The sequence below is a fragment of the Capsicum annuum genome, chromosome 9 (assembly GCF_002878395.1).
Source record: "Capsicum annuum cultivar UCD-10X-F1 chromosome 9, UCD10Xv1.1, whole genome shotgun sequence".
Taxonomy (NCBI): Eukaryota; Viridiplantae; Streptophyta; class Magnoliopsida; order Solanales; family Solanaceae; genus Capsicum; species Capsicum annuum.
Window position 1 is genome coordinate 218247229 of NC_061119.1, and position 27201 is coordinate 218274429.

Here is a 27201-nt window from a genome sequence, read left to right on the forward strand (position 1 = left end):
ACGCTATTTCTGTAACCAATTTGCTAAAGATCGGAATACCTGTCAAGCGTTGGTCTCACCGGGAGGAATTGGTAACAGCATCAACCATTGAGAAAGCTGTGAAGACGGCACGACAGAAGGCGAAGAGATGAGGCAAAGGGCAGTTACATTGAGCAACAAGATCAAGAGCTCTGTTAGCGATGGCGGACCAGCACGCAAGGAAATGGAATCTTTCATTTCAAATATTATCGAATGAACTTCCTAATTTGTTGTCTTTCTAGGACAAAGAAACAACCTATTTCTACCAAAATTAAAATAACTAATTAGTTTCCTATCAAAGATAGGACTCCTAATTTAACTAGGATTGTATGGAAAAAAAATGCTTGAGAAAAAAGAAAAAAACAGCTGCATTCTTAAAGCAATTTTCAACACTCCACCTTGCTTTATGAAATGCAAACACCAATTATTTGCCTTAGAAGCTCGAACTTGCGTAACGACCTCATATGTAACAGCATACCTCCCACCATTCCTCGTACCCTACCACTGTTTACAACATCATTGCACGACAACCTTATCTTTCCTTAAAAAATAAATCGGTTGGAATCCTAAGAAATTTCACTAACCAATAAGTAACCTTATCAAGGAATTTCTTGGGCACATGGTGCTTGCTTAGATCAATCGACAAGTCAGCCTGATATGTCTCCCATGGAGATGCGAAATGGTTAACGTCTCTATGATGAGCTTCATCAGCACGGATGACAGTAACAACATCCTTTAGAGTCACATCCTTAGGCAGTCTCCAGTAGTCAATTGCTATTGCAGGAGCAGGGACATTTTCAATTTCACCATGATCAATATAATTAAGATACAAATAATATGTGTATAGACTCCTCTTCCAGATAACCAACAACTCTGTGTGCAAGCTTGGGGACAGCAAGTAAAGCACAAAGTAAAAATTGAAAAACGCTCCCTGCACGGAAATAACTAACAACTTCTCTTACCATTTAGTCTGTACTAGCTCCACCATAGTCGTCAGATGCATCCTCTCATTCTCATCTTCTTCAAGTAATTCTTTTATCCAACCACCACTTTGCTAGAACTTCTCTTTTGCGTCACGGTCACGATAATTATTTTCCTTGAAGGATTCGTAGAGTCTCTTGGTGGTGACTTCTCCATATGCCTTTCTTTTACCACTTGAACAAGATTAAGAGGTGCTCATACCTCCAACTTTGAGTTTCTCCTCGGTTGATGAACTACGTACTGTCTTCTGGATTTCTTGCAATGCAGCTGATCTCCAAACCGTGTGAGAGCCGACTCCCCCACTGAATAGCTGCCAAGAATCGGATAGGATTCAACCTGGGATAACCGGAAATTACTCAGCAAAGGCAGCTTAGCTGACTGAATTGCATTCTCACACTGCTCATCACAAACATTCTCAAGTTCCAATTCTGATAATTTATCAGCATTAGCAGCTTCAGGCATCTGTTTTCTCTGAACTAAAATATTGCTTTCCAAGTAAAGCTTACACTCAGAATCAGATTCCAAATGAGTCATATTCTGGAATCCATTAAGAGGCCACAATCCCCCTCGCCTAGCAAGACCAGAATTATTTCCCGACAACACCATATTGGGCTTTCTATCTTCCAAATCATGCTCAGGCGAAGAATCTTCTTCACCTAAATTCTTAGCAGAAACTTCATTCGGACAAGGTATGTCAGGTAGGCCATTCTCCGAGTCATCCGATGGAAGTCCAGAAATATCATCTAGCTTCTCCCCGGATGCAGCAGCAGCAACTTCCTTGGGATATACTTTCTCCCGGCTGTCAGTGGTTGAAAGGTCTGTTCCTTGAAGATCATTAAGCATGTCAATGTAGTCAACTTTGCAATCTCAACCAGGACAAAGCCAGTCTTCATCATCAGGTGGAATGTCTTCTTTTAGAAGAGGTGGCTCCACACACAACGGGTGAAATCCACGCTCTTCTTCAAATAGATTTAATGATAAACTTCTGCCTCTCATTTTGACTTTAAATAGGTCTTTTCCAAATGCTTCTTTGATACGGGAACGATCATGAAGATGAACATTTTTGAGTCTATTTAATGCAACCTACGGAGTGTACGAGTTGAAGTGTGAAAAGGGCTCCAAAGCTGCCTCTATATTGCACTCCATAGGCGTCATTTTGTCCATTTAACACTAAGGGGCACTTTTATCATTTTATCTATTATTTGTATTAGCCTATATAAATAACATGTTAGGGTTCTAGATCATTAGTTTTTGAATGTTGATGTAAGAACACAAAGAATATCTCTCTAGAGAGAGAGAGCCTCCCTAGGCCGAAACTAGGACATGAGCAAGTGTGGAATCACTTGTGAATGTGTATTGATTGGAAACGTTGGTGCTTGAGCGGTGGAATCCCTCTTGTGTCTTCGTAAGAGTGTGGTGTTGCTATTGTAAGTTCTAGGGGTCCTTAGATGGAATTTGTCTATGGGTTCTTTGATCTTATTGTAGTGTATGTCTCACTTCCTATCTTTACATTTTATGTCTTAGTTTGTGTTGTCTAGTGAACCCATTGGTTCTTGTTGTGTCTTGTAATGTTGTAATGTTGGATTTTTTTTATTGTAGTGTTGTTCCTCTCGTTATTGTTGTTTATCCCTTGTTGTTGTTAGTCATTTACACCTTGTTTCTTGTTGTTGTTAGAGCCGAGAATTGTGTTTGTGTTGCTCTCGGATTTCCTTTTTGTTTGTGGACTGTTTTTTTGGCTTCCTTTTTATACGACCCAAGTTTGTCTCATATCATTTGGTATCAGAGCATGGCTTGATCTTGTTCCCACAAGAACAATCTTGGGCTTATTAGTTGAAAAATCAAAAAAAAAAAAATTATTGAAAACTGAAAATTCCCCCCCCAAAAAGAGAGCAATCTGTCCGTGTTGTGTTCTTGCCAGATTTATTGTTGTGTCTTAGCTGAGATTTTTACTTGTATTTGTTGTCTCTAAGTGTTAGTTTTGTTCCTCACTAACACATTGAGTCTATATCTTGATTTGAGCTTACATTTGTTGTAGTTTTCACCTTGGCCTTGTGATGTTATTGTTGTTCTAAGCTTGGCCTTGTGTTGTTGTTGTGGATTTGGACTTGGAAGTTGGATGTTGTTGGTTGTTCTTGAAGTTTGTTGTTGTTCTTGGGGAATGTTGTTGTAGTTCTTGATGTTCTTCACAAACTTTATGTCTTGTTAAAATAAAGTGTTTATTTGATCCATAAAGGTGAAGGAAAACTGGGGTGTGACTTGTTAGTCTTGAAAGACACTACAACCACCAAAGACTTTATCAACCATTTTCCAACAACTTTCCTTAAAACAAGGGACCTTGTCTTGTGGGACTAGTAAAGTCAAATCTCACCTTTTGAGTTTGAAAAGTTGAAAGGTTACAAGACTTTACTTTCCTTCCAATATCAAGTCATCCATTACAAAAAATTATGTAAAGATTAAGTCTTCAAGAGAAGAACAAATTGTGTGGGCCTTGACCAATTGTAAACTGCCACATCATCAAACAATTGTTCACACGACAAATTTTAAGCTCAAATTTGATCTTCTAGTTTCATTTTGTTGTTTCTTTTGTTGATTCCAATACTAACTTACAAGGTAGTAACCACTTACTAGATTGTGAGTTGGTTTGAAACCGTTCTTTGTGTTTATGGCCTTGTGTATTTTTTTTTATTTTGGAGTCGTCATAAGCATTGGAATTCACCTCTCAACACCTCACAGAGTACAAGAAAGCATACAACACTTGTGAGATTAAGTGTGAGGAATCCGAGAACAAAGAAACAAAGAAAGAGTGTGAGGACCTTTCTTTTACAACTAACCTATTTGTTGTTTTGTAGTGAAACTTCTTGGCTAAACTCAATTGAGCCGGATGAGATTGAAGGAAAATCTCAAGATAGAGAGGAAGCCAAGGTGCAAAATGAAGACGTTGGCTAAGACTTGAAATTGTTGTGTTCTTGGTTTCTTCTTATTTTGTGGATTGTTTTGGAGCCATTTTCATTTGGCTAGTGCCATGAATTTGAGGTCAAATTCCTCTCAATATGGAGAGGATGATACGGGAACGATCATGAAGATGGACATTTTTGAGTGTATTTAATGCAACCTATGGAGTGTACGAGTTGAAGTGTGAAAAGGGCTCCAAAGCCACCCCTATATTGCACTCCATGGGCGCCATTTATTCCATTTAACACTAAGGACTTTTGTCATTTTATCTATTATTTGTATTAGCCTATATAAAGAACATGTTAGGGTTCTAGCTCATTAGTTTTTGAATGTTGATGTAAGAACACAAAGAACATCTCTCTAGAGAGAGAGCCTCCCTAGGCTGAAATTAGGACATGAGCAAGTGTGGAATCACTTGTGAATGTGTCTTGCTTGAAACGTTGGTGCTTGTGCGGTGGAATCCCTATCGTATCTTCGTAAAAGTGTGGTGTTGCTATTGTAAGTTCTAGGGTTCCTTAGATGGAATATGTCTATGGGTTCTTGGATCTTATTGTAGTGTATGTCTCACTTCCTATCTTTACATTTCATGTCTTAGTTTGTGTTGTCTAGTGAACCGCTGGTTCTTGTTGTGTCTTGTAATCTTGTAACGTTGGATTATTGTTGTTGTAGTGTTGTTCCTCTCGTTATTGTTATTTATCCCCTGTTGTTGTTAGTCATTTACACCTTGTTTCTTGTTATTGTTGGAGCCGAGAATTGTGTTTGTGTTGCTCTCGGTTTCCCTTTTGTCTGTGGACGGTTTTTTTGGCTTCCTTTTTATACGACCCAAGTTTGTCTCGTATCATTCCTTGATCAAGCAGTGTTTATCTTCGAAATACAATTTGAAACCTTTTTCTAATAACTGACCAACACTTAACAACTTTTGGTCCAAATCGGGTACATAAAGAACATCAGAAATTGTTTTAGTGCCCGATTGTGTTTCAATTGTAATCGTTCCCATACCTTTTGCTGGAATATAACCACCATGGACGATTCTAACTTTTGTAACTTTAGTAGGCCTCAAATATTTAAAAAGATCTTTATCACAAGTCATATGATTTGTGCATCCGCTATCGATTAGCCACGACTCGCTTGAGACACTTCTTGTTAAACATGATGCGACAAAGAGTTGATTTTCTTCCTGTTCATCAACAACTCGAGCCTCTGCATCTTGCTGCTCAGTTTAATTCTTGCAGATGATCGCTTCATGCCCAAGCTGATTTCACTTAGTGCACTTAGCATCAGGGCTCTCCCAACACTTGAAAAGTGCATGTACGAGCTTGCCGCAATGCTTACAAGGACGGTAGTTTCCTTTGAAACCACCTATTTTATTTTTGTTGTTGTGCGCTGCACCTTCTTCATCAGCTGGTTGGTACTTCTTCTTCTTCTTTTTCTTCTTAGAACGTCCATCATCGTGATGCTTGGCTGGTAAGGCACCTTCGACAACTCCTCCTTGTCTCATAATACACTATTGCTCTTGCGCTTGAAAAGCACGTAAGAGCTTTGCAAGTGTGATCTTGGACAAGTTCTTAGTATTTTCTAAGGTTGTTATTGTAGCCTCAAATCTTTCAGGTACCGTTACTATGATTTTTTCAATGATCCTTGAATCATTGAAAGTGGAACCCAATAATCTGATGCGATTTGCTAAATTAAGAAGTCTGTCAAAGTACTCCTTTATGGTTTCACTTTCTTTCATCCTTTACAGCTCAAACTCACGTACTAGATTCATCACTTGCATCCCTCAAATCCTTTCATCTCCTTCATACTCAGTCTTGAGATAATCCCATACCTCTTTCGCTGATTGTAGAGACATAATATGAGTTACGATATTAGATAAAATTGCTGTAAATAAGCATGCCATTGCCTTTGATTTCCTAGTTTTTCTCTCCTTGTGAGTTTTAATCTGCGCCATCGTGGGATTTTCCGGAAAGGGAGCTATCTCATATTCATCTTCAACAGCTTCCCAGAGATTCAAAGCTTGCAGATATATCTGCATTCTAACTGCCCAGATTCGATAACTTTCTCCATCGAAAGTTGGTGGTGCCATTGAAGAAAAAATTGTTTCTCTGTTCATGGTATCATTGATGCAAACACTCATAGGTCCCTTAAGATTAAAGCTCTGATACTAGTTGTTGGTTCAAAACTGTTAAAGGGAAATAACAGGAATTCAATTCAAAAGCTAGCCACTAAAATAGAGATGGGGTTTGAAGAAGAGAATATGCAGAGAAGTTGATTATTTTATTGTAAAATCCATCTGTATTGATCATCAAATTAGCAACTTAAATGTAACGACCCGAACTAGGGCCTGGCCATGACGGACATCTCGAACCATGAAGGCCCGAGCGTCCTACTCTATCTGGTAATCATGCACAACATTCATATAATAAAAGAAGATGCAGAAATATAATCTGATATGGAAACATGGTCATACTCTTGATTTAATTTAACAATAAGGAATGAAATCCGAAATCAACTAAACAACATCTGGAACAGTCTGCGAAATCTCTACTACATAATCAAATAACAACTGTCTGAAACTGGGACAAGGCTCCAGTCGATCTAAATCAAAATAAATAAAATAATCTGAAAGACACATGCCTTCTGGAATTAAGAAGGCTCACCAACTGCACACTTCACTGTTGTCTGAAAACTCTACTGTTTAGCAGAACCTCTGAACTGAGCTTTAGACCTTAGGAGGTAGGGGGTCAATACAAATGTACTGGTACGCAGAGAAAATACAAAATAATAATTTATATTCAACATATATGAGAGAAATTTAAAATAGTTCATCAACATATCATATGGTAAGAAATCACATGAGCATTTTCAAAAGACTCTTAAAAATTATTTGAACTTTGTGACATTCTTTGTTTTACTTCTACGCTAGGTGGTATAACCTACAACTCTGAAATTCCCGGTCTATATGGAATCCTCCATTGACTCGGCAAGGAAGCCTCCAACCCAAGTGTGCCGCAAGGGTTGGAGTCTCTAACTCTGCTACACCACACGGCTGTCGCCAGCGTAAAATTAATATACCTGGATCGACAAATCACGGTTTTAGGCTAAGAGTTACTTGAACTCAAGCCTTCTTCGGGTAACCACCTAACCCTCTTTAAGCCCATTTTTAACTCTTTAAAACATGCATTCTCTGAAAACATATTCTGAAAACATACTCTGTTATGGCATACATACTTATGGTATCGTCATACCATTGACTTGCAAGTCACATCTCTGAGCCATTATTAGCATATTACAATCTCTATTTTTAAAACATAAATTTTACCACTATATCAATAAATCATTTCAAAGAACTCCTTCTCTAAAACTCATGTAAACACATGTATGCAACTCTCTTTGTCAAACTTTCAATGATGCAAGGTGGTCATGTCAAACTCTTAATCTCATGCAAATCTTTCTCTTTTAACAAAATATATTTACATCAAGAAACTCCCTCTCTTAAATCTCTAAAACATGCTCAAAGTACTATGGTATTTTAGTAAACTATTTTCAAGCCATAAATCATGCATTTCAATCAATCACCATAAGATCATAAACATAAGGTTATAGGAATTTTCATTATTTGAGCTCTCAAACAAATCTTCAATTTCAAGTTTCATACATATACTTATATGTGTAAATCAATTTAAGGGGATAAGGCCTAAAGTCCAAAACAATAATATCATTAAACATGCAATAAGCATGATAAAATCATGGATATCAAAAACCCTTTAACAAATTCATGCTTGATAATCTTTAAATCAAAATTGAGTGTTTTCAACAAGCCCATGTAGTTTTAGGATAAACCCCACGTACCTTAATTTAGAAGCTTTTGAATGAACTCTCGCGTTAAGTATGCTATACGTACGATTGGTGGGTGCTTCTTGTAGCCCTCGCAATGGGGATGCCGATTATTGAAGAATTAAGGAAAAGCTACGGTTAAATATTGAGATATGTTGATTTTTGGGTTGAAACCCTAAGGAGCGTTCTTGGTGATTTTGAGAGAAAATAATGTTATTTTGGTGTTTGGGGGATTTAATCCCGTGTTATGGCTGAATAGGGGGTGGAAAATACCACTTTTGCTCTTAAAAATGGGAAAACAGAACCTGGGAATTGGGTGCGTGCGACAGAGCATGCGTCACACACTAATCGCGCGATGCTATTGTCTCAGTCACGAAAATGGCCATAACTTTTCTCTTGGGTATCGGATTTTGGTGAATTGGTATCATTGGAAAGATAATTCGAAGAGCTTTCATTTGATATATAGTAGGCCCTCTAATTCGTTATATACAAAGAGTTATGATTGATTGAAGTTGATCTAAATTTCGACGCTCACTCAAACTCGAACAATGGAAAGCTTTCAACTCGTCCTTGAGTTTGGGGACCTCTATCATCTCAATTCATGCTCAAATAGGTTCCCATACTACAAAATTGATTAACATGCCAAATTTACATAGGATTTATGACTTTTGAATCATCTACGCATAGAAATGATAGTTTTCGTTCTAGCCCGAAATGCGGGGTGTTACATTATCTCCCCCTTGGGATCATTCGTCCCCGAATGATGGGTAGGAACGTTGAATCTTAAAGTTATTGAATAACATGGACATGATATGTATTTTAAGAAGGGATATAGCATACCAAGTTGTCATCACAACACTCTATCATGAAACTGAATTCTGAGCTGACTTGACTTTACTTGCTTTAAGGAGCTGATTCATATTGAGAGTTTAGGATTCCCTCCGAAGTGTTTATGCTCAAATCACACACATTGAATTTGGAAGTGATAACTTATGTATGTATGAATCATGAGGCAACAAGATTTAGATCGTACAAAGGTATAACACTGTCTGAGCTGAAATACTTGGGAAAATTTAAGATTATGCGCTGAACTCTTATGAACTGAGTCATGACTACATAGCTGAGTCTGAAAGATGATGCCTGGACTGAACTGAATTCGCAATTTACATGGATGGAATAGATTATCTCTTCCAAACTCATTTTTCTCTGATCTTGTTCCAATGGCTACCAATTCATCAGACAATGAAGTGATTGTGGCCATGGTGCGATTTCCTGATTACAGCCATCTGAATCAGCTCTTTGTTCTTGCGCGCTTCATCGTGCCCCATAATATACCAGTATACTTCCTCTCACCTGCTGATATGAACCAAGATTTGAAACTCCTCGTCCAAGGTGGTCTCGGAGCCTCGAACATCCATTTCGAGGACCTCTTAGTTAAAGATGATGATCCAGCTGAACGCGATCCGATTCTAGTGTCTCTGAAAAAACTCAGGGAGCCCATTCTTAAAACATGCCTTGAACTCACTGCCAATGCAAAGAGGTCAGTTGTAATTCATGACAATGTAATAACCGAACATACATGGGAAGTCAATACATTCCCAAACGTCATGTCGTATATCTTCCATGTTCGGTCGGCCTTTAACAGATATTAGTTGCTCCAACAAAGTATTCCTGACATAGTTGTTGATGATCATGTCAAACTGGTCTAGCAAATGCACGTGAGCTTCTATTGCTGGAGCCGCATGTGAAATTGATGGTTAGAATGGAACATGAGTTGGAGTTCCACTCGGGAGAAGTCATAAACTCGTGTAAAGAAGTGGAAGGTAAGTACATAGATTTACTTGCCAAAGAAAAACACAAGTCGTCTTTGGCTTTTGGTCCATTTCATATGTTGCTAGAATCACACGACTCTATCTCTTCTTCATCTAGCAACATGACTCGTCATGAATGCCTGGAATTTCTCGACAAGCAAGATGCTAGCTCAGTAATAGTTGTCTCGTTTGGATCGACCACTACATTATCAACAGAGCAGGTCAATGAGCTCGCTCTGGGTTTAAAACAAAGCAACCATAGATTTATTTGGGTACTAAGAAAAGGATCTGACGATAAGGAGAAACTCAGAGAGAAAGACGGAAAGATTGATCAACTACCAGAAGGGTTTGAAAAGAGAGTAGAAGGAAGAGGAATGGTGGTAAATTGGGCACAACAGTTGGACATCTTGAGGCATTCATCTACAGGTGGTTTTTTGAGTCACTGTGGGTGGAATTCTTGTCTCGAGAGCATTAGCATGGGAGTGACTCTAGAAACTTGGCCAATCAGTAACGAGCAGCCATCTAACGCTGTATATGTAAAAAATGTGCTTAAGATTGGAATATCTGTCAAGAGTTGGGCTCACCGTGAGGAATTAGTAATAGCATCAACCATTGAGAAAGATGTGAAGACGTTGATGGGCACGACAGAAGGGGAAGAGATGAGGCAAAGGGCAGTGGAATTGAGCAAAAAGATCAAGAGCTCTGTCAGCGATGGAGGACCTTCACGTAAGGAAATGGAATCTTTCATTTCAAATATTATCAAATAACTTCCTATTTGTGTGTGTGTGTGTGTGTTTGTGTGATGATTGTGGGGGGGGGGGGGGGGGGGGGTCTGTCTCCTATGATATAGTATCCTTAAAATCAGTGAACGTAGGTTGAATGTCCTTCCGATTCGTTGTCTCTAAGTTCTATTTCTCCTCCCTTGGAATAAACTTGATAGCAAAAGCCAGAAGTCATATATGGCTAATAAGAGTGTATCAGATATGTTCAATCTTCATATCCTTATAGTGAAATTGAAGTGTTTTAAGAACATCGTAGCAGGGTCAATTTCACATATGGTCACTAAATTTTACCCATTCTGTATCACTAAAGTCACAATACTACTGTTCGTCTCAGTAAAGTCACCTAATTGTAATTCAATGCCACATCACAAAATGGTTTGTTCTATATATATATATATATATATATATATATATAAAATCTTGGAGGTAGACCCAAGTTGATCAATTCTGTGTTGGACTCATCGCCTACTTATGTTATGTCTCTTCCCCATCCCCATGGGGTAATAGGACCTTCTTTATGTTGGTGTGTGTGATAGCAATTTCGTTTATAATTCAGGTGAAAACAAGGCATTTACTGTAAATAATGTAAAGGATGGAAAAAGGGTAGAATGTTAGCAATCTGCCATCCTCTTGTCCAACCTTTTACATGTAAAAAGACAAATGTACTAGGTATTGTCAAGTGCTTTATGTCGTCATTTGTAGATGACAAATATTTGTCATTGATTTTTGAAAAATACACTACAGGCAGCATCAAGCACCCTCAATCATCTTCCTATTTTTCTTTTTTAGTTAGTTTCAAAAGGGATGATCACTTCCCTTTTTAGCAACTATTGAATTTTAGCTTTTCACGTGACATGTTTAAGACCACAAGAGTCAAGTCTTTTTTCATTTTCTTAAGTTTCGCGTCAAGTCAAAACAGGTCAATCAATTTGAAATGGAGGGAGTACTTGCTTTATTCATATGACTTGCAAAAGAACATGAAATGCTCTGTTTCCGTCCTGAACTATACACGAAATTGTTGAGACACACCTGAACTTGTGAGGAGATTGATGGAGAAAAAGGGCAACGAAAAGAGGGACTTACATATGGTGCTCATTGACATTAAAAAGGCCTACAACAAATTTCCAAGGGAAATCCTTTAGATATGCCTAGAGTGGACATGTATGAAGGGGATAAAACGCGGGTAAGAACGGTGGGAGAAGACTCCGAGCACTTCCCGGTGGAGATAGGGTTGCACCAGGGATCGACTGTTAATATGTTCTTATTTGTCTTTGTACTGGATGAATTGACGTGATACGGTCAAGATGAGGTGTATTAGTGTATGTTTCTTGGGGATAACATAGTACTGATTGATGAGAGGCGTAGTCAAGTAAATCTTAATTTGGAGATGTGGAGGCAAATTCTGGAGTCTAAAAAGTTCAGGGTGCTATGTTTTCTTCATTGTTTCCTTCTTCTTTGTATTTGGATCTGCTGCACTTGAGTTGAGGGTCTTTTTGGAAACAGTCTTTCTACCTCCACGAGGTAGTGATAAGATCCGATATATACTCTATGCTCTCCAGACCCCACTTGTGGAATTTCACCGAGCATGTCGTTGTCGTTGTCGTTGTTGTCGTCATTATGAATGTTCATCAAAATAGTGGGACATGCATTGATATTTTTCTCAGATGTTTGTATCACATGTTTTATGTTTAAATGCTTCTTAACAAGAAAAAAGTACTCTATGAGACAAAGTATTTTCCACCGTTGAGCCCAGAATTTTGCCCAAAAGTAGCACTAAATGTCACGACCCGAGCCGGGGCCCTGGCCTCAATGGGAATCCCAAACCACAAAGGCCCGAAAGACCCCTGTAACGGCTCAACCTGTGGAAAAATCTAAAGATGATTTTTTTTGGAAAAGTGTAGATTTATCTAGAATGTCCTAGTATAGATATTCTTGAAGAAATAATCTAGATATTCTAGAGCATTGTAGTGGATAAAGTTTGCTAGATATTTCTTGTATATGTATCTAGAAGAATTTCTAGAACCATCCATAGACTAGTATATATAGGGAGGGGTCTTGTACATTTGTATCCATCCAAAAACAAATCTAATACAAAGCATATTCAAGTAGTCTTCTTCTATACCTAAGTTCTCTCTTTTAATATCTTCCTTCATCCTTATAGCTTCCTCTTCTTAGTTGAATCTTCCGATCATAGTTAACGATCTTAGGATAGCAGAAGGTCTTCCTAAATATACCTTTCTTCTGCCATTCTCTACACAACCCACTAGTGTGTGTGTGTTTGTGTGATGGTTGTGGGAGGGGGGTGGGGGGGTCTGTCTCCTATGATATAGTATCCTTAAAATCAGTGAAGGTAGGTCGAATGTCTCTAAGTTCTATTTCTCCTCCCTTGGAATAAACTTGATAGCAAAAGCCAGAAGTCATATATGGCTAATAAGAGTGTATCAGATATGTTCAATCTTCATGTCCTTATAGTGAAATTGAAGTGTTTTAAGAACATCGTAGCAGGGTCAATTTCACATATGGTCACTAAATTTTACCCATTCTGTATCACTAAAGTCACAATACTACTGTTCGTCTCACTAAAGTCACTTAATTGTAATTCAATGCCACTTCACAAAATAGTTTGTTCTATACATATATATATATATATACATACATACATACATACATACATACATACATACATACATACATACATATATATATATATATATATAGATAGATAGATAGATAGATAGATAGATAGATAGATAGATATCTTGGAGGTAGACTCAAGTTGATCAATTCTGTGTTGGACTCGTCGCCTACTAAAGTGGCCAAAAAGTTGGACAAGTACGGCCAGACAGACCATTGGTTCACTAATGTTGTATCTAGTCCATATGTAACCTCAGTGTGGAGAACGATCAGGAACATTATTAGACGAGTTAACAGAATTGATTGAGGTAGAAGAATTAGGAGAATGATGTAAAATCACCTCAAAGAGTGTCGGCAGGGAACAGGAATCCTACAAAAGATCGATTGAGACTCCCTCCACGGTCCCATGATGATCTGTACGTACTTGTCCTGATTGTTCGTCCACTTCAAATGCTCAAAACAGACCATCTTGATAATGAAACTAAGGACTTTCTCACCAAACAATTTCACCTTATGTATGAGTACTCACTGTCTTCCACTTAATCATTTACTCATCGATTTTGTCAATTTTTCCTTCGCGCTCATTCATATAAATATTGAATCTTTTCCGTTTTCCAACCGAATGAAGTGAAAATATCCTTAAGATTCTTGGAAAATTCCTAGAAATCACGGAAATTTTCACTATCATTTATAATTAAATAATAAAGAAAATACACTATTTCCACCCTGAACTATAAATGAAATTGTTGAGACATACTCCAACTTAAAGGAGGTCCTATTACCCCTGGACTAATTAAAACCATATTTTTGGCAACCATAAGGACTACGTGGCACGCTGCCGGGATCAACATATTGAAGGTCCTCGTAGGCACACGTATGTGCCATGTAGGCACTTAAGGTTGTCAAAAATACTAATTTTAATTAGTCCAGGGGTAATAGGACCTTCTTTATGTTGGGTATGTCTCAGCAATTTCCTTTATAATTCAGGGTGAAAACAGGGCATTTACTCTAAATAATGTTAAGGATGGAAAAAGGGTAGAATGTTAGCAAGCTGCCAACCTCTTGTCCAACCTTTTACATGTAAAAAGACAAATGTACTAGGTATTGTCAAGTGATTTATGTCTTGTCATTTGTAGATGACAAATATTTGTCATTGATTTTTGAAAAATACACTACAGGCAGCATCAAGCACCCTCAATCATCTTCCTATTTTCCCTTTTTAGTTAGTTTCAAAAGGGATGATTATTTCCCTTTTTAGCAACTATTGAATTTTAGCTTTCCACGTGACATGTTTAAGACCACAAGATTCAAGTCTTTTTTCATTTTCTTAAGTTTCGCGTCAAGTCAAAACAGGTCAATAAATTTGAAACGGAGGGAGTACTTGCTTTATTCATATGACTTGCAAAAGAATATGAAATGCTCTGTTTCCATCCTGAACTATACACGAAATTGTTGAGACACACCCGAACTTGTGAGGAGATTAATGGAGAAAAAGGGAAACGAAAAGAGGGACTTACATATGGTGCTCATTGACACGAAGGGGCTAGAACGCGGGTAAGAACGGTGGGAGAAGGCTCAGAGCACTTCCCGGTGGAGATAGGGTTGCACCAGGGATCGACTGTTAATATGTTCTTACTTGTCTTTGTGCTGGATGAATAGACGTGATACGGTCCAGATGAGGTGTATTAGTGTATGTTGTTTGGGGATAACATAGTACTGATTGATGAGAGGCGTAATCAAGTAAATCTTAATTTGGAGATGTGGAGGAAAATTCTGGAGTTAAAAAGTTCAGGGTGCTATGTTTTCGTCATTGTTTCCTTATTCTTTGTATTTGGATTTGCTGCACTTGAGTCTAGGGTCTTTTTGGAAACAGTCTTTCTACCTCCACGAGGTAGTGATAAGATCCAATGTATGCTCTACCCTCCCCAGACCCCACTTGTGGAATTTCACCGAGCATGTTGTTGTCGATGTTGTCGTCATTATAAATGTTCATCAAAATAGTGGGACATGCATTGACATTTTTCTCAGATGTGTGTATCACATGTTGTATGTTTAAATGCTTCTTGACAAGAAAAAAGTACTCTATGAGACAAAGTATTTTCCACCGTTGAGCCCAGAATTTTGCCCAAAAGTAGCACTGAAATGACCAAATTGTCACGATCCGAGCCGGGGCTTTGGCCTCGACTGGCATCCGAACTACAAAGGTCCGAAAGACCCTGTAACGGCTCAACCTGTGGAAAAAGCTAAAGATATTTTTTTTGAAAAAGTATAGATTTATCTAGAATGTACTAGTATAAATATTCTTGAAGAAATAATCTAGATATTCTAGAGCACATTGTAGTGGATAAAGTTTGCTAGATATTTCTTGTATACTAGTTTAGGTGTACGTGTCTTGCGCATGTAGTTCACTTTAATGAGTTCAAACATTATAGGGAAACTGGCCACAGAGTTTTCTCCATTCACCAGAGGTGGGGATCGAACCCCCAACCTCTTACTTAAGGGGTGAGGTGTTGAACCAGCACACCAACCATTGGTTATAAGTTCAAACATTACACTTAATAGGATATTTGTTTAAATAATAAAGAAGAATATTATAATTAAATTTAATATTTTTTGAGTATGGAAAGATGGAGAATTTATTTATTAAACCTAATTTTTAACAAAAATATAAAAGTCAATCGACATTCATCTACCATCTGTAAATTGCAACAAAACAATATAATGGTAGAGACATCAAAATAATACAATTCAATCTAATCTTACACATAAAAAAATTTCAAAGGCGTCTGAAACTCATCTATCATTTGTAAACAATAACAAAATAATACGATAGTAGAGATATCAAAATAATACAACTAAACCTAACATTTACATTAAAAAAAAATCCGCAAAGCCAACCAACATTTATCTATTACCTGTAAACTGCAATAAAATAATACGATAAAAAGTGAAATCAAAACAATACAATTAAACTTAAATTTTACACCCAAAAAATTCTCAAAGCCGATCGAGATTTATCTACAAACGGTAAACTACCACAAAATAACAAACTAATAGAGATATTACGATAATACAATTAAACCTAACTTTTACCTAAAAAATTTTTCGAAGCCGACCCACATTCATCTAGCGTCTGTAAATTAAAATAAAACAATAAGATAATAAAGATATCAAAACACTACGATTAAACCTAACCTTCACACAAGAAATTCTTCAAAGTCAACCGACATTCATCTACAACCTGTAAACTATTAAAAAAAATATAATAGAGATCACAAAGCTAGCTTCGATTTTGATCCAACTAATTCTTATCTCAGCAAAAATTTTGACTCTAAAGAATGATTTTGAATGAAAACAAAGAAGATATATATATACACACACGTTGAATTCTCTTATGCTGATAAAAATAGTGAAGAAGTTGATTTAGGATGGAATTTTTTTAAAGGCATTACCATAGAAATAAGTGGACAGCATAATTGAATAAGTGGACATATATTATATTATTTTACATGATGATGGCTTTTCTACAACAAAAAAGGCAAGTATTTTTTTTCTGTTTAAAACGTCTCTTATATCATATCACGTCATCTCAAAATATATATTCATGAATCCAATACGCAAATTGGTTTGTTTTCTAGTTTAACGTACATCTCAATATTTATAGAAATATTTTTTATTAGAGTCCTATTTTAGAAGTATTTTTCTAATTGAACAGTAGAAAGAAAAATATTAATTAATTGTCCTGCCATATATTTTAGGAAGTCTAGTAGAAAGGAAATATTAATTAATTTTTCTACCATATATTTTAGGAAGTTTAGTTAATATAATAAAATATAATTAAATAATAAATTTAAAAAATAGTGAAAAGATAGTTTTATCTAAAGAAGAATCTTTTAATGAAAGACAAAAAGTTCAAATCACTATATTATTATAGATATAGATGTATCTAGAAAAATTTCTAGAACCAGACTAGTAAAGATAGGGAGGGGTCTAGTTTTCTTCTATACCTAAGTTCTCTCTTTTAATATCTTCCTTCATCCTTATAGCTTCCTCTTCTTAGTTGAATCTTCCGATCACAGTTAACGATCTTGGGCTAGCAGAAGGTCTTCCTAAATATACCTTTCTTCTGCTATTCTAGTGATATTGTCCGCTTTGTCACCAAGCCCGCACGGCTTTAAAACGCGTTACTAGAGAATAAGGCTTGCTTACTTATATACCCAGCATCCCTCCTGTGTTTTGCCGATCTTAGACTCCTTATCCTAAGTTGGGGTATTACACAAATTTTCTACAGAGGAAGCAGACGTGCTCAACTCTCACTTCTTATATAGGAGAATGCATGTCGATAACAAAGAAGTATGAGACAAGTATTCTATCCCACAGTAAGCAATAAACTCGTTTTTCACCTCTTGCTTTGATGGCTACCAACTCATCAGACAATGAAGTGATTATGGCCATGGTGCCGTTTCCTGAGTATAGCCATCTCAATCAACTCTTCGTTCTTGCTCGCTTCATCGCCTCCCATAACATACCAGTACACTTCCTCTGCCTTGCTGATTGGAACCAAGATTTTAAACTGCATGTCCAAGGTGGTCTCGAGGCCTCAAACATCCATTTTGATGACCTATCCATACCTTATTCTACAACAGAAAAAGATGATGCTGGCCGCAATGGTATGCCTCCAATTGTAATGTTTCTGGAAAAACTCATGGCACCCGTTCATAAAGCATGCATTGAACTCTCCTCCAATGCGAAGAGATTAGTCATAATTCATGACACTATAATGAGAGAACATATAAGAAATGTACATTCATTGATCCCAAATGTGGAGTCTTATCTCTTCCACCCCGTGTCGGCCTTTAGCAAATATTCTTCCCTCAAACAAAGTATTCCTGACATAGTTGATGATGATCATGACAAACTGGTCGAGCAAATGCACGATGAGTTTCCGTCGAGGGAGAGCTGTAGTGGACCACATATAGCAGCTTTCATTAGAATGGAACATGAATGGCAACTCAACTCTGGAGAAATCATGAACACATGCTGAGAAGTCGAAGGTAAGTACCTAAATTTACTTGCACATACAAAAGATAACAAGCAGTGGTGGGCTATTGGTCCATTTCATATGTTGCTGCTAGACTCGCACAACTCTAGCAATAGGACTCGTCACGAATGCCTAGAATTTCTCGACAAACAAGACGGTAACTCAGTAATATTCATCTCGTTTGGAAGAACCACTACATTCTCACAACAGCAAGTCAATGAGATAGCGCTTGGTTTAGAACGAAGCAACCATAAATTTATTTGGGTACTAAGAGAAGCAGATAAAAAAATGGAAACTGAAAAATTTGAAGAGAAAGATGGGAAGATTGAATTGCCAAAAGGGTTTGAAGAAAGAATTGAAGGAAGAGGAATGGTGGTGAGAAATTGGGTACCCCAATTAGAAATTTTGAGACATTCATCCACGGGCGGGTTTTTGAGCCACTGTGGATGGAATTCTTGTATCGAGAGCATTAGCATGGGAGTGCCTCTAGCAACATGGCCAATCCAGCACGATCAGCCATTTAACGCTGTTTTAGTGACCAATTTGCTGAAGATTGGAACATCTGTCAGGAGTTGGACACGTCGAGAAGAATTAGTAACAGCATCAACCATTGAGAAAGTTGTGAAGACATTGATGGGCACGACGGAAGGGGAAGAGATGAGGCAAAGGGCAGTGGAATTGAGCAAAAAGATCAAGAGCTCTGTCCGCGATGGAGGACCTGCACGCAAGGAAATGGAATCTTTCATTGCAAATATTATCAAATAACTTCCTGCTTGTGTGTGTGTGTGTGTGATGATTGTGGGGGGTGTCTGTCTCCTATGATATAGTATCCTTAAAATTAGTGAAGGTAGGTTGAATGTCCTTCCGATTTGTTCTCTAAGTTCTATTTCTCCTCCCTTGGAATAAACTTGATAGCAAAAGCCAGAAGTCATATATGGCTAATATGAGTGTATCAGATATGTTCAATCTTCATATCCTTATAGTGAAATTGAACTGTTTTAAGAACATCGTAGCAGGGTCAATTTCACATATGGTCACTAAAGTTTACCCATTCTGTATCAGTAAAGTCACAATACTATTGTTCGTCTCACTAAAGTCACTTAATTGTAATTCAATGCCACTTCAGTAGACTCAAGTTGATCAATTCTGTGTTGGACTCGTCGCCTACTTATGTCATGTCTCTTCCCCATTCCAACTAAAGTGTCCAAAAAGTTGGACACAGCCAGACAGACCGTGGGTGCACTAATGTTGTATCTAGTCCATATGGAACCTCAGTGTGGAGAAAGATCAGGAACATTATTAGACGAGTTAACAGAATTGATTGAGGTAGATGAATTAGGAGAATTATGTAAAATCACCTCAAAGAGTGTCGGCAGAGAACAGGAATCCTAGAACAGATCAATTGAGACTCCCTCCACAGTCCATTGATGATCTCTGAGTACTTGTTCTGATTGTTCTTAAAACTTTGAGAGAAAGACGGAAAGATTGAGCGACCAGATGGGTTTGAAGAGAGAGTGAAAGGAAGAGGAATGGTGGTAAATTGGGCACCGCAGTTGGAAATCTTGAGGCATCCATCTACGGGGGCTTTTTAGAGTCACTGCGGGTGGAATTCTTGAATCGAGAGCATGAGCATGGGAGTGCCTCTAGCAACTTGGCCGGTCAGTTACGATCAGCCATTTAACGCTATTTCTGTAACCAATTTGCTAAAGATCGGAATACCTGTCAAGTGTTGGTCTCACCGGGAGGAATTGGTAACAGCATCAACCATTGAGAAAGCTGTGAAGACATTGATGGGCACGACAGAAGGAGAAGAGATGAGGCAAAGGGCATTTACATTGAGCAACAAGATCAAGAGCTCTGTTAGCGATGGCGGACCAGCACGCAAGGAAATGGAATCTTTCATTTCAACTATTATCGAATGACCTTCCTAATTTGTTGTCTTTCTAGGACAAGGAAACAACCTATTTCTACCAAAATTAAAATAACTAATTAGTTTCCTACCAAAGATAGGACTCCTAATTTAACTAGGATTGTACGTAAAAAATATGCTGGAGAAAAAAGAAAAAAACAGTTGCATTCTTAAAGCAACTTTCAACACTCCACCTTGCTTTATGAAATGCAAACACCAATTCTTTGCCTTAGAAGCTCGAACTTGCGTAACGACCTCAGATGTAACAGCTTACCTCCCACCATTCCTGGTACACCTGCCACTGTTTCCAATTTCATTGCACGACAACCTTATCTTTCCTTAAAAAATAAATTGGTTGGAATCCTGAGAAGTTTCACTGACCAATAAGCAACCTTATCAAGGAATTTCTTGGGTACATGGTGCTTGCTTAGATCAATTGACAAGTCAGCCTGATATGTCTCCCATGGAGATGCGAAATGGTTAACGTCTCTATGATGAGCTTCATCAGCACGGATGACAGTAACAACATCCTTTCGAGTCGCATCCTTAGGCAGTCTCCAGTAGTCAATTGCTATCGCAGGAGCAGGGACATTTTCAATTTCACCATGATCAATATCATTAAGATACAAATTATATGTGTATAGCCTCCTCTTCCAGATAACCAAAAACTCTATGTGCAAGCTTGGGGACTACAAGAAAAGCACAAAGTAAAAATTGAAAAACGCTCCCTGCACGGAAATAACTAACAACTTCTCATACCATTTGGTATATACTAGCTCCACCATAGTCATCAGATGCATCCTCTCATTCTCATCTTCTTCAAGTAATGCTTTTATCCAACCATCACTTTGCTCGAACTTCTCCTTTGCGTCACGGTCACGATAATTATTTTCCTTGAAGGATTCGTAGAGTCTCTTGGTGGTGACTTCTCCATATGCCTTTCTTTTACCACTTGAACGAGATTCAAAGGTGCTCATACCTCCAACTTTGAGTTTCTCCTCGGTTGATGAACTACCTGCTGTCTTCTGGATTTCTTGCAATGCAGCTGATGTTCTGCAGCCAGGATCTCCAAACTGTGTGAGAGCCGACTCCCCCACTGAATAGCTGCCAAGAATCTGGTAGGATTCAACCTGGGATAACCGGGAATCGCTCGGCAAAGTCAGCTCAGCTGACTGAGTTGCATTCTTACGCTGCTCATCACAAACATTCTCAAGTTCCAGTTCTGATAATTTATCATCATTAGCAGCTTCAGGCATCTGTTTTCTCTGAACTAAAATATTGCTTTCCAAGTAAAGGTTACACTCAGACTCAGATTCCAAATGAGTCATATTCTGGAATCCATTAAGAGGGCACAATCCCCCTCGCCTAGCAAGACCAAAATTATTTCCCGACAAAAGCATATTGGGCTTTCTATCTTCCAAATCATGTCAGGCTAAGAAATTTCTTCACCTAAATGCTTAGCAGAAAATTCATTTGGACAAGGTATGTCAGGCAGGCCATTCTCTGAGTCATCCGATGGAAGTCCAGAAATATCATCTAGCTTCTCCCCAAACGCAGCAGCAGCAGCAGCAGCTTCCTTGGGATATACTTTCTCCCAGCTGTCAGTGGCGGAAAGGTCTGTTCCATGAAGATCATTAAGCAAGTCAATGCAGTCAACTTTGCAATCGCAACCAGGACAAAGTCAGCCTTCATCATTAGGTTGAATGTCTTCTTTTAGCAGAGGTGGCTCCACACACAATGGGTGAAATCCACGCTCTTCTTCAAATAGATTTAATGAGAAACTTCTGCCTCTCGTTTTGAATTTAAATAGATCTTGTCCATATGCTTCCTTGATCAAGTAGTTCTTATCTTCGAAATACAATTTGAAACCTTTTTCTAATAACTTTCCAACACTTAACAAGTTTTGGTCCAAATCGGGTACATAAAGAACATCAGAAATTGTTTTAGTGCCCGATTGTGTTTCAATTGTAATCGTTCCTATTCCTTTTGCTGGAATATAAACACCATGGCCGATTCTAACTTTTGTAACTTTAGTAGGCCTCAAATATGTAAAAATATCTTTATCGCAAGTCATATGATTTATGCATCCGCTATCGATCAGTCACGACTCGCTTGTGACACTGCTTATTAAACATAATGCGACAAAGAGTTGATCTTCTTCCTGTTCATCAACAACTCGAGCCTCTGCATCTTGCTGCTGAGTTTTGTTCTTGCAGATGATCGCTTCATGCACAGGCTAATTGCACTTAGTGCACTTAGCATCAGGCCTCTCCCAACACTTGAAAGGTGCATGTCCGAGCTTGCCGCAATGCTTACAAGGAGGGTAGTTTCCTTTTAAACCACCTGTTTTACTTTTGTTGTTGTGTGCTGCACCATCTTCATCAGTTGGTTGGTACTTCTTATTTTTCTTCTTCTTCATAGAACGTCCATCATCATGATGCTTTGCTGGTAAGGCACCTTCGACAACTCCTCCTTGTCTCATAATATGCCGTTGCTCTTGAGATAATCCTTTCATCTCCTTCATACTCAGTCTTGAGATAATCCCATACCTCTTTCGCTGATTGTAGAGACATGATACGAGTTACGATATTAGATGAAACTGTTGTAAATAAGCATGCCATTGCCTTTGATTTCCTTGCTTTTCTCTCCTTGTGAGTTTTAATCTGCACCAATGTGGGAATGTCCGGCAAGGGAGCTATCTCGTATTCATCTTCAACAGCTTTCCAGAGATCCAAAGCTTGCAGATATATCTGCATTCTAACTGCCCATATTTGATAACTTTCTCCATCGAAAGTTGGTGGTGCCATTGAATAAAAATTTGTTTCTCTGTACATGGTATCATTGATGCAAATTGTTGGTTTAAAACGGTTAAAGGGAAATAACAGGAATTTAATTCAAAAGCTAGCCGCTAAAATAGAGATGGAGTTTGAAGAAGAGAATATGCAGAGAGGTTGATTATTTTCTTATAAAAGCCATCTGTGATCATCAAATTAGAAACTTAAATAGTTGCTATTACAACTAAAAATAGGACAAAGAAACAACCTATTTCTACCAAAATTAAAATAACTAATTAGTTTCCTACCAAAGATAGGACTCCTAATTTAACTAGGATTTGTACTTAAAAAAGAAAAGCTGGAGAAAAAACGAAAAACCAATCTGCATTCTTAAAGCAACTTTCAACAGTGTGTGATATCAAAAGCCAGAAGTCCTGTATGGCTAATAAGTGTGTATCAGATATGTTGACATTTGAGAATTTCTAGTAGCTCTTTACTTCTCATAATATTCATATCTTTATATTGAAATTGAAGAGTGTTTTAAGAACATTGTCTAGAAGGGTCAATTTCATATATGATCACTAAATTTTATCCATTCTGTATCAGTAAGTAACAATACTACCATTTGTCTCACTAAAATCACTAAAATATGTGATAAAAAGTTACCTTCGAAACTCAAAGAGAGATATAAGTTCTATAGAGTGATGATCAGATCGACGTTGCTGTATGGAGCGGGGCGTTGGCCAGTCAACATCTCCCACATCCAGAAGATGCATGATGCATGTTCTGGAGATGAGGATGCTGGGGTTAATGTGTGGATATATTAAGAGTGATATGATTAGAAATAAGGATACTCAGAAAAAAGTGGGAGTGACCTTCGTGTTAGACAAGATGAGGGAAGCGAGATTAAGATGATTTCGACATGTGAAGAGGAGATGCATAGACGCTCTAGTGAGAAAGTGTGGGAGGCTGGATATAGAAGTTATGGGGAGAGGTAAAGGTAGGTTGAATATGTAAGTATGGTGCAACTTCAGGTTACCGAGTACATAACTTTAGATTGGAGGGTTTGGAGGACACGTATTAGGGTAGAAGGCTAGTAGGGGTAGTGGAGAGCTGTCTTGATTTTCGAGGGCCTTAGTTGATCTATATTTGTCGCTACATTGTACTAGTTGTATTATTGTAACTCTTGTTTTTGATATTTATCATTGCCTATTGTTTATTTTGTTTTCAATTATCGCACTATTTTGATATTTAACTCTTGTGGAATTTCACCGGGTATGTTGTTGTCGTCGTCATTATAAATGTTAATCGAAAGAGTGGGACATGCATTGATGTTTTTCTCAAATGTGTGTATGGCATGTTGTATATTTTAATGTTGTATATTTAATATTGAAAATAAGAAAATAACTCTATATAGAAGAATGCATGTTTATATTAAAGAAGTATGAGACAAGTATTTTATTCTACAGTAATCACCAAACTCATTTTTCTCTAATCTTGTTCCAATGGCTACCAATTCATCAGACAATGAAGTGATTGTGGCCATGATGCCATTTCCTGATTACAGCCATCTGAATCAGCTCTTTGTTCTTGTGCGCTTCATCGCGCCCCATAATATACCAGTATACTTCCTCTCACTTGCTGATATGAACCAAGATTTGAAACTCCGCGTCCAAGGTGGTCTCGGAGCCTCAAACATCCATTTCGAGGACCTCTTAGTTAAAGATGATGATCCAGCTGGCCGTGATCCAATTCTAGTGTCTCTGAAAAAACTCAGGGAGCCCGTTCTTAAACATTCCTTGAACTTGTTGGGGAATTGAAGAAAATAGGAGCAATGTATAAGAAGAAGAATATAGTTGCAGAGAACTTCACGTATTTTCATTCATACAACTAAACAAAGTTACATAGGACTCTTTAAATAGGAATAAAAAATAACCTAACCACTTACTGAAAACATGCCCACTTACTAGACACTACTTATCCACTAACCTAAATATTAGCAACTAACAGAGATATGCTTCAACTAAACTAGGACTCCTAACAAATTTGTTACTTTGCCAACTAACTAGGAAGCACTAACGACCTTTGAATCAATATTCAACACCCCCCGTTGATTCAAAATTACAAACTCCAAGTTTCTGCCAGAAACGATCATGCTTGGTTTGTGGGAGTGCCTTGGTGAATGAAATGATAACGGATGTCAATGTGCTTTGTTCTGCTGTGAAAAGCCGGATTCTTTGTCATTGCAATTGTTGCCTTGCTATCACAGAATATCTTTGTTGCATCCTTCTGCCGATAGAAAACGTCAATCAACAATCTTTGTAACCATACGGCCTGACATGCTGTTGAAGTTACAGCAACATACTCCGCTTCTGATGATGATAATGCAACCACATCTTGTTTCTTTGAACTCCAAGAAATTTCTCCAGATCCTAAATTGAAAACATTTTCAGAAGTACTCTTTCTGTTATCTATACTTCTTTCCCAATCACCATCACTGTACCCTATCAAGCTAAAATCTGCAACTTTGGAGTACCAAATCCCGAAGTCAACAGTCCCAGCAATATAATGCAACACTCTTTTGGAAGCACCAAGATGTTTCTTGGTAGGACAATGCATATACCTAGACAACATACTCACAGAAAACATGATATCAGGACGAGTATGTGTTAGGTAGTTCAAACCTCCAATCAAGCTTCTGTAATGACTAGGATCGGCAAGATCTATGCCATCTTCAAGCTGAAACTTTTCATTTGCATTCATGGGTGTGGCAGCCACTTTACAATTATGCATACCAAACTTGAACAAGAGGTCTTTTGCATACTTCATTTGAGAAATAAAAATCCCTTTCTCCACCGGTTTCACTTGAAGACCAAGAAAGTATTGCAAAATACCTAAATCTGACATTTCAAACTCCTTCATCATGCAAGATTTAAATTCAGCAACTAAAGTTTCACATGATCCCATATAAATCATGTCATCCACATAGAGATAAACTACCAAAAAATCACTCGTACCTTGTTTCTTTACATACAACGTAGGCTCATTCTCACTCCTTTCAAATCCATACCTCAAAAATTAGGAGTCAATTTTATTGTACCATGCCCTTGGTGCTTGTTTTAGCCCGTAAAGTGCCTTCTTGAGTTTGTAAACTTTGCTCTCATTTCCACTAATAACAAAATCCTCAGGTTGGGAAACATAAACTTCCTCTTCCAAATCCCCATTTAGGAATGCAGATTTAACATCAAATTGATAAACGGGCAAGCTCAATTTAGCAGCCAAAGATAAGAGTATTCTAACTGTTTCAAAACGAGCAACAGGTGAAAACGTTTCATCATAATCAATACCTTGATGTTGTGCATATCCCTTAGCTATGAGCCTAGATTTGTATCTATGTATGCTCCCGTATGCATGACGCTTGACTTTGAACACCCATTTGAGTCCAATGGGTTCCTTTCCATCTGGAAGATTCACCAACTCCCATGTTTGGTTCTGCTCAATTGCTAGCATCTCTTCTATCATTGCATTTTTCCACACTTGAATCTCTGCAGCTTCTTTGAAGCAAGTAGGTTCTGCACCATACAAAGCAAAAGAACAAGTCTTATAAATCTCCCTCAACGATTTGAATTTCGTTGGTGGAGTCTCGCTAGAAGATTCTGTTGAAGAGGAACTACTGCCACTTCTTTGAGGGGTTAATCCGTGATCACTTTCTGGAGCAGAGGTGCTTGATTGAGGTGTAGAAAGTCTGCTACTTGCTGGAGAAGAACTGGATATGTTCTCTGGAATGGAAACTGCTGTAGGTTCTTGCTCAAAAATCTCATCAGTAGGTGACAATTTAATATTCCAGCTAACATCTTCATTAAACATAACATTTCTACTTATCATAATTTTTCCACTCTCTGGATCATATAGCTTATAAGATTTGGATTGTGTGCTTTATCTAACAAAGACACATTTTTTTTATTTTTCATCAAACTTTTGCCTAGCCTGTGAGTTCACCAAAGTATAAGCTATACATCCAAAGACACGTAAGTGGCTTACCTTGGGCTTGCTACCTCTCCATTCTTCATATGGTGTTTGATTAAGAACAGCCTTGGTGGGTGAAACGTTCAGCACATAGACAGCAGTAGCAACAGCTTCACCCCAGAAACACTTTGGTACACCTCTGGCTTGCATCATGCTTCTGCCCATTTCAACAACTGTCCGGTTCTTTCATTCCGCTACACCATTCTGCTCCGGTGTATATGGTGCTGTGAGCTCTCTGTGAATACCATTTTCCTCACAAAAAATGTTGAATTCATTTGACATAAATTCACCACCTCTATCTGTTCGAAGAGTCTTGATTCTACAATCACTTTGTTTCTCAACAAAACACTTATATTTCTTAATTCTCAAATGTTTTAGATTTGAATTTCAAGAAATATACGCAACTTATTCGACTATAATCATCCGTAAAAAGTAGAAA

General features: G+C 37.8%; 1 protein-coding gene and 2 pseudogenes across 1 annotated transcript; 2 read left to right on the forward strand and 1 right to left on the reverse strand.

Annotated features, from left to right (window-relative positions):
* Positions 1–42: 42 nt before the first annotated feature.
* LOC107841080 overlaps positions 43–27201 on the reverse strand; it is a 74989-nt pseudogene continuing 47830 nt past the window's right edge.
* LOC107840879 lies at positions 8499–10554 on the forward strand (annotated as a pseudogene).
* On the forward strand, positions 17427–19058 carry LOC107840877 (zeatin O-glucosyltransferase-like). The gene has a single exon (XM_047396653.1). It carries the CDS (start codon positions 17427–17429, stop codon positions 18054–18056), a length of 630 nt encoding a protein of 209 aa, XP_047252609.1. The 3' UTR covers positions 18057–19058.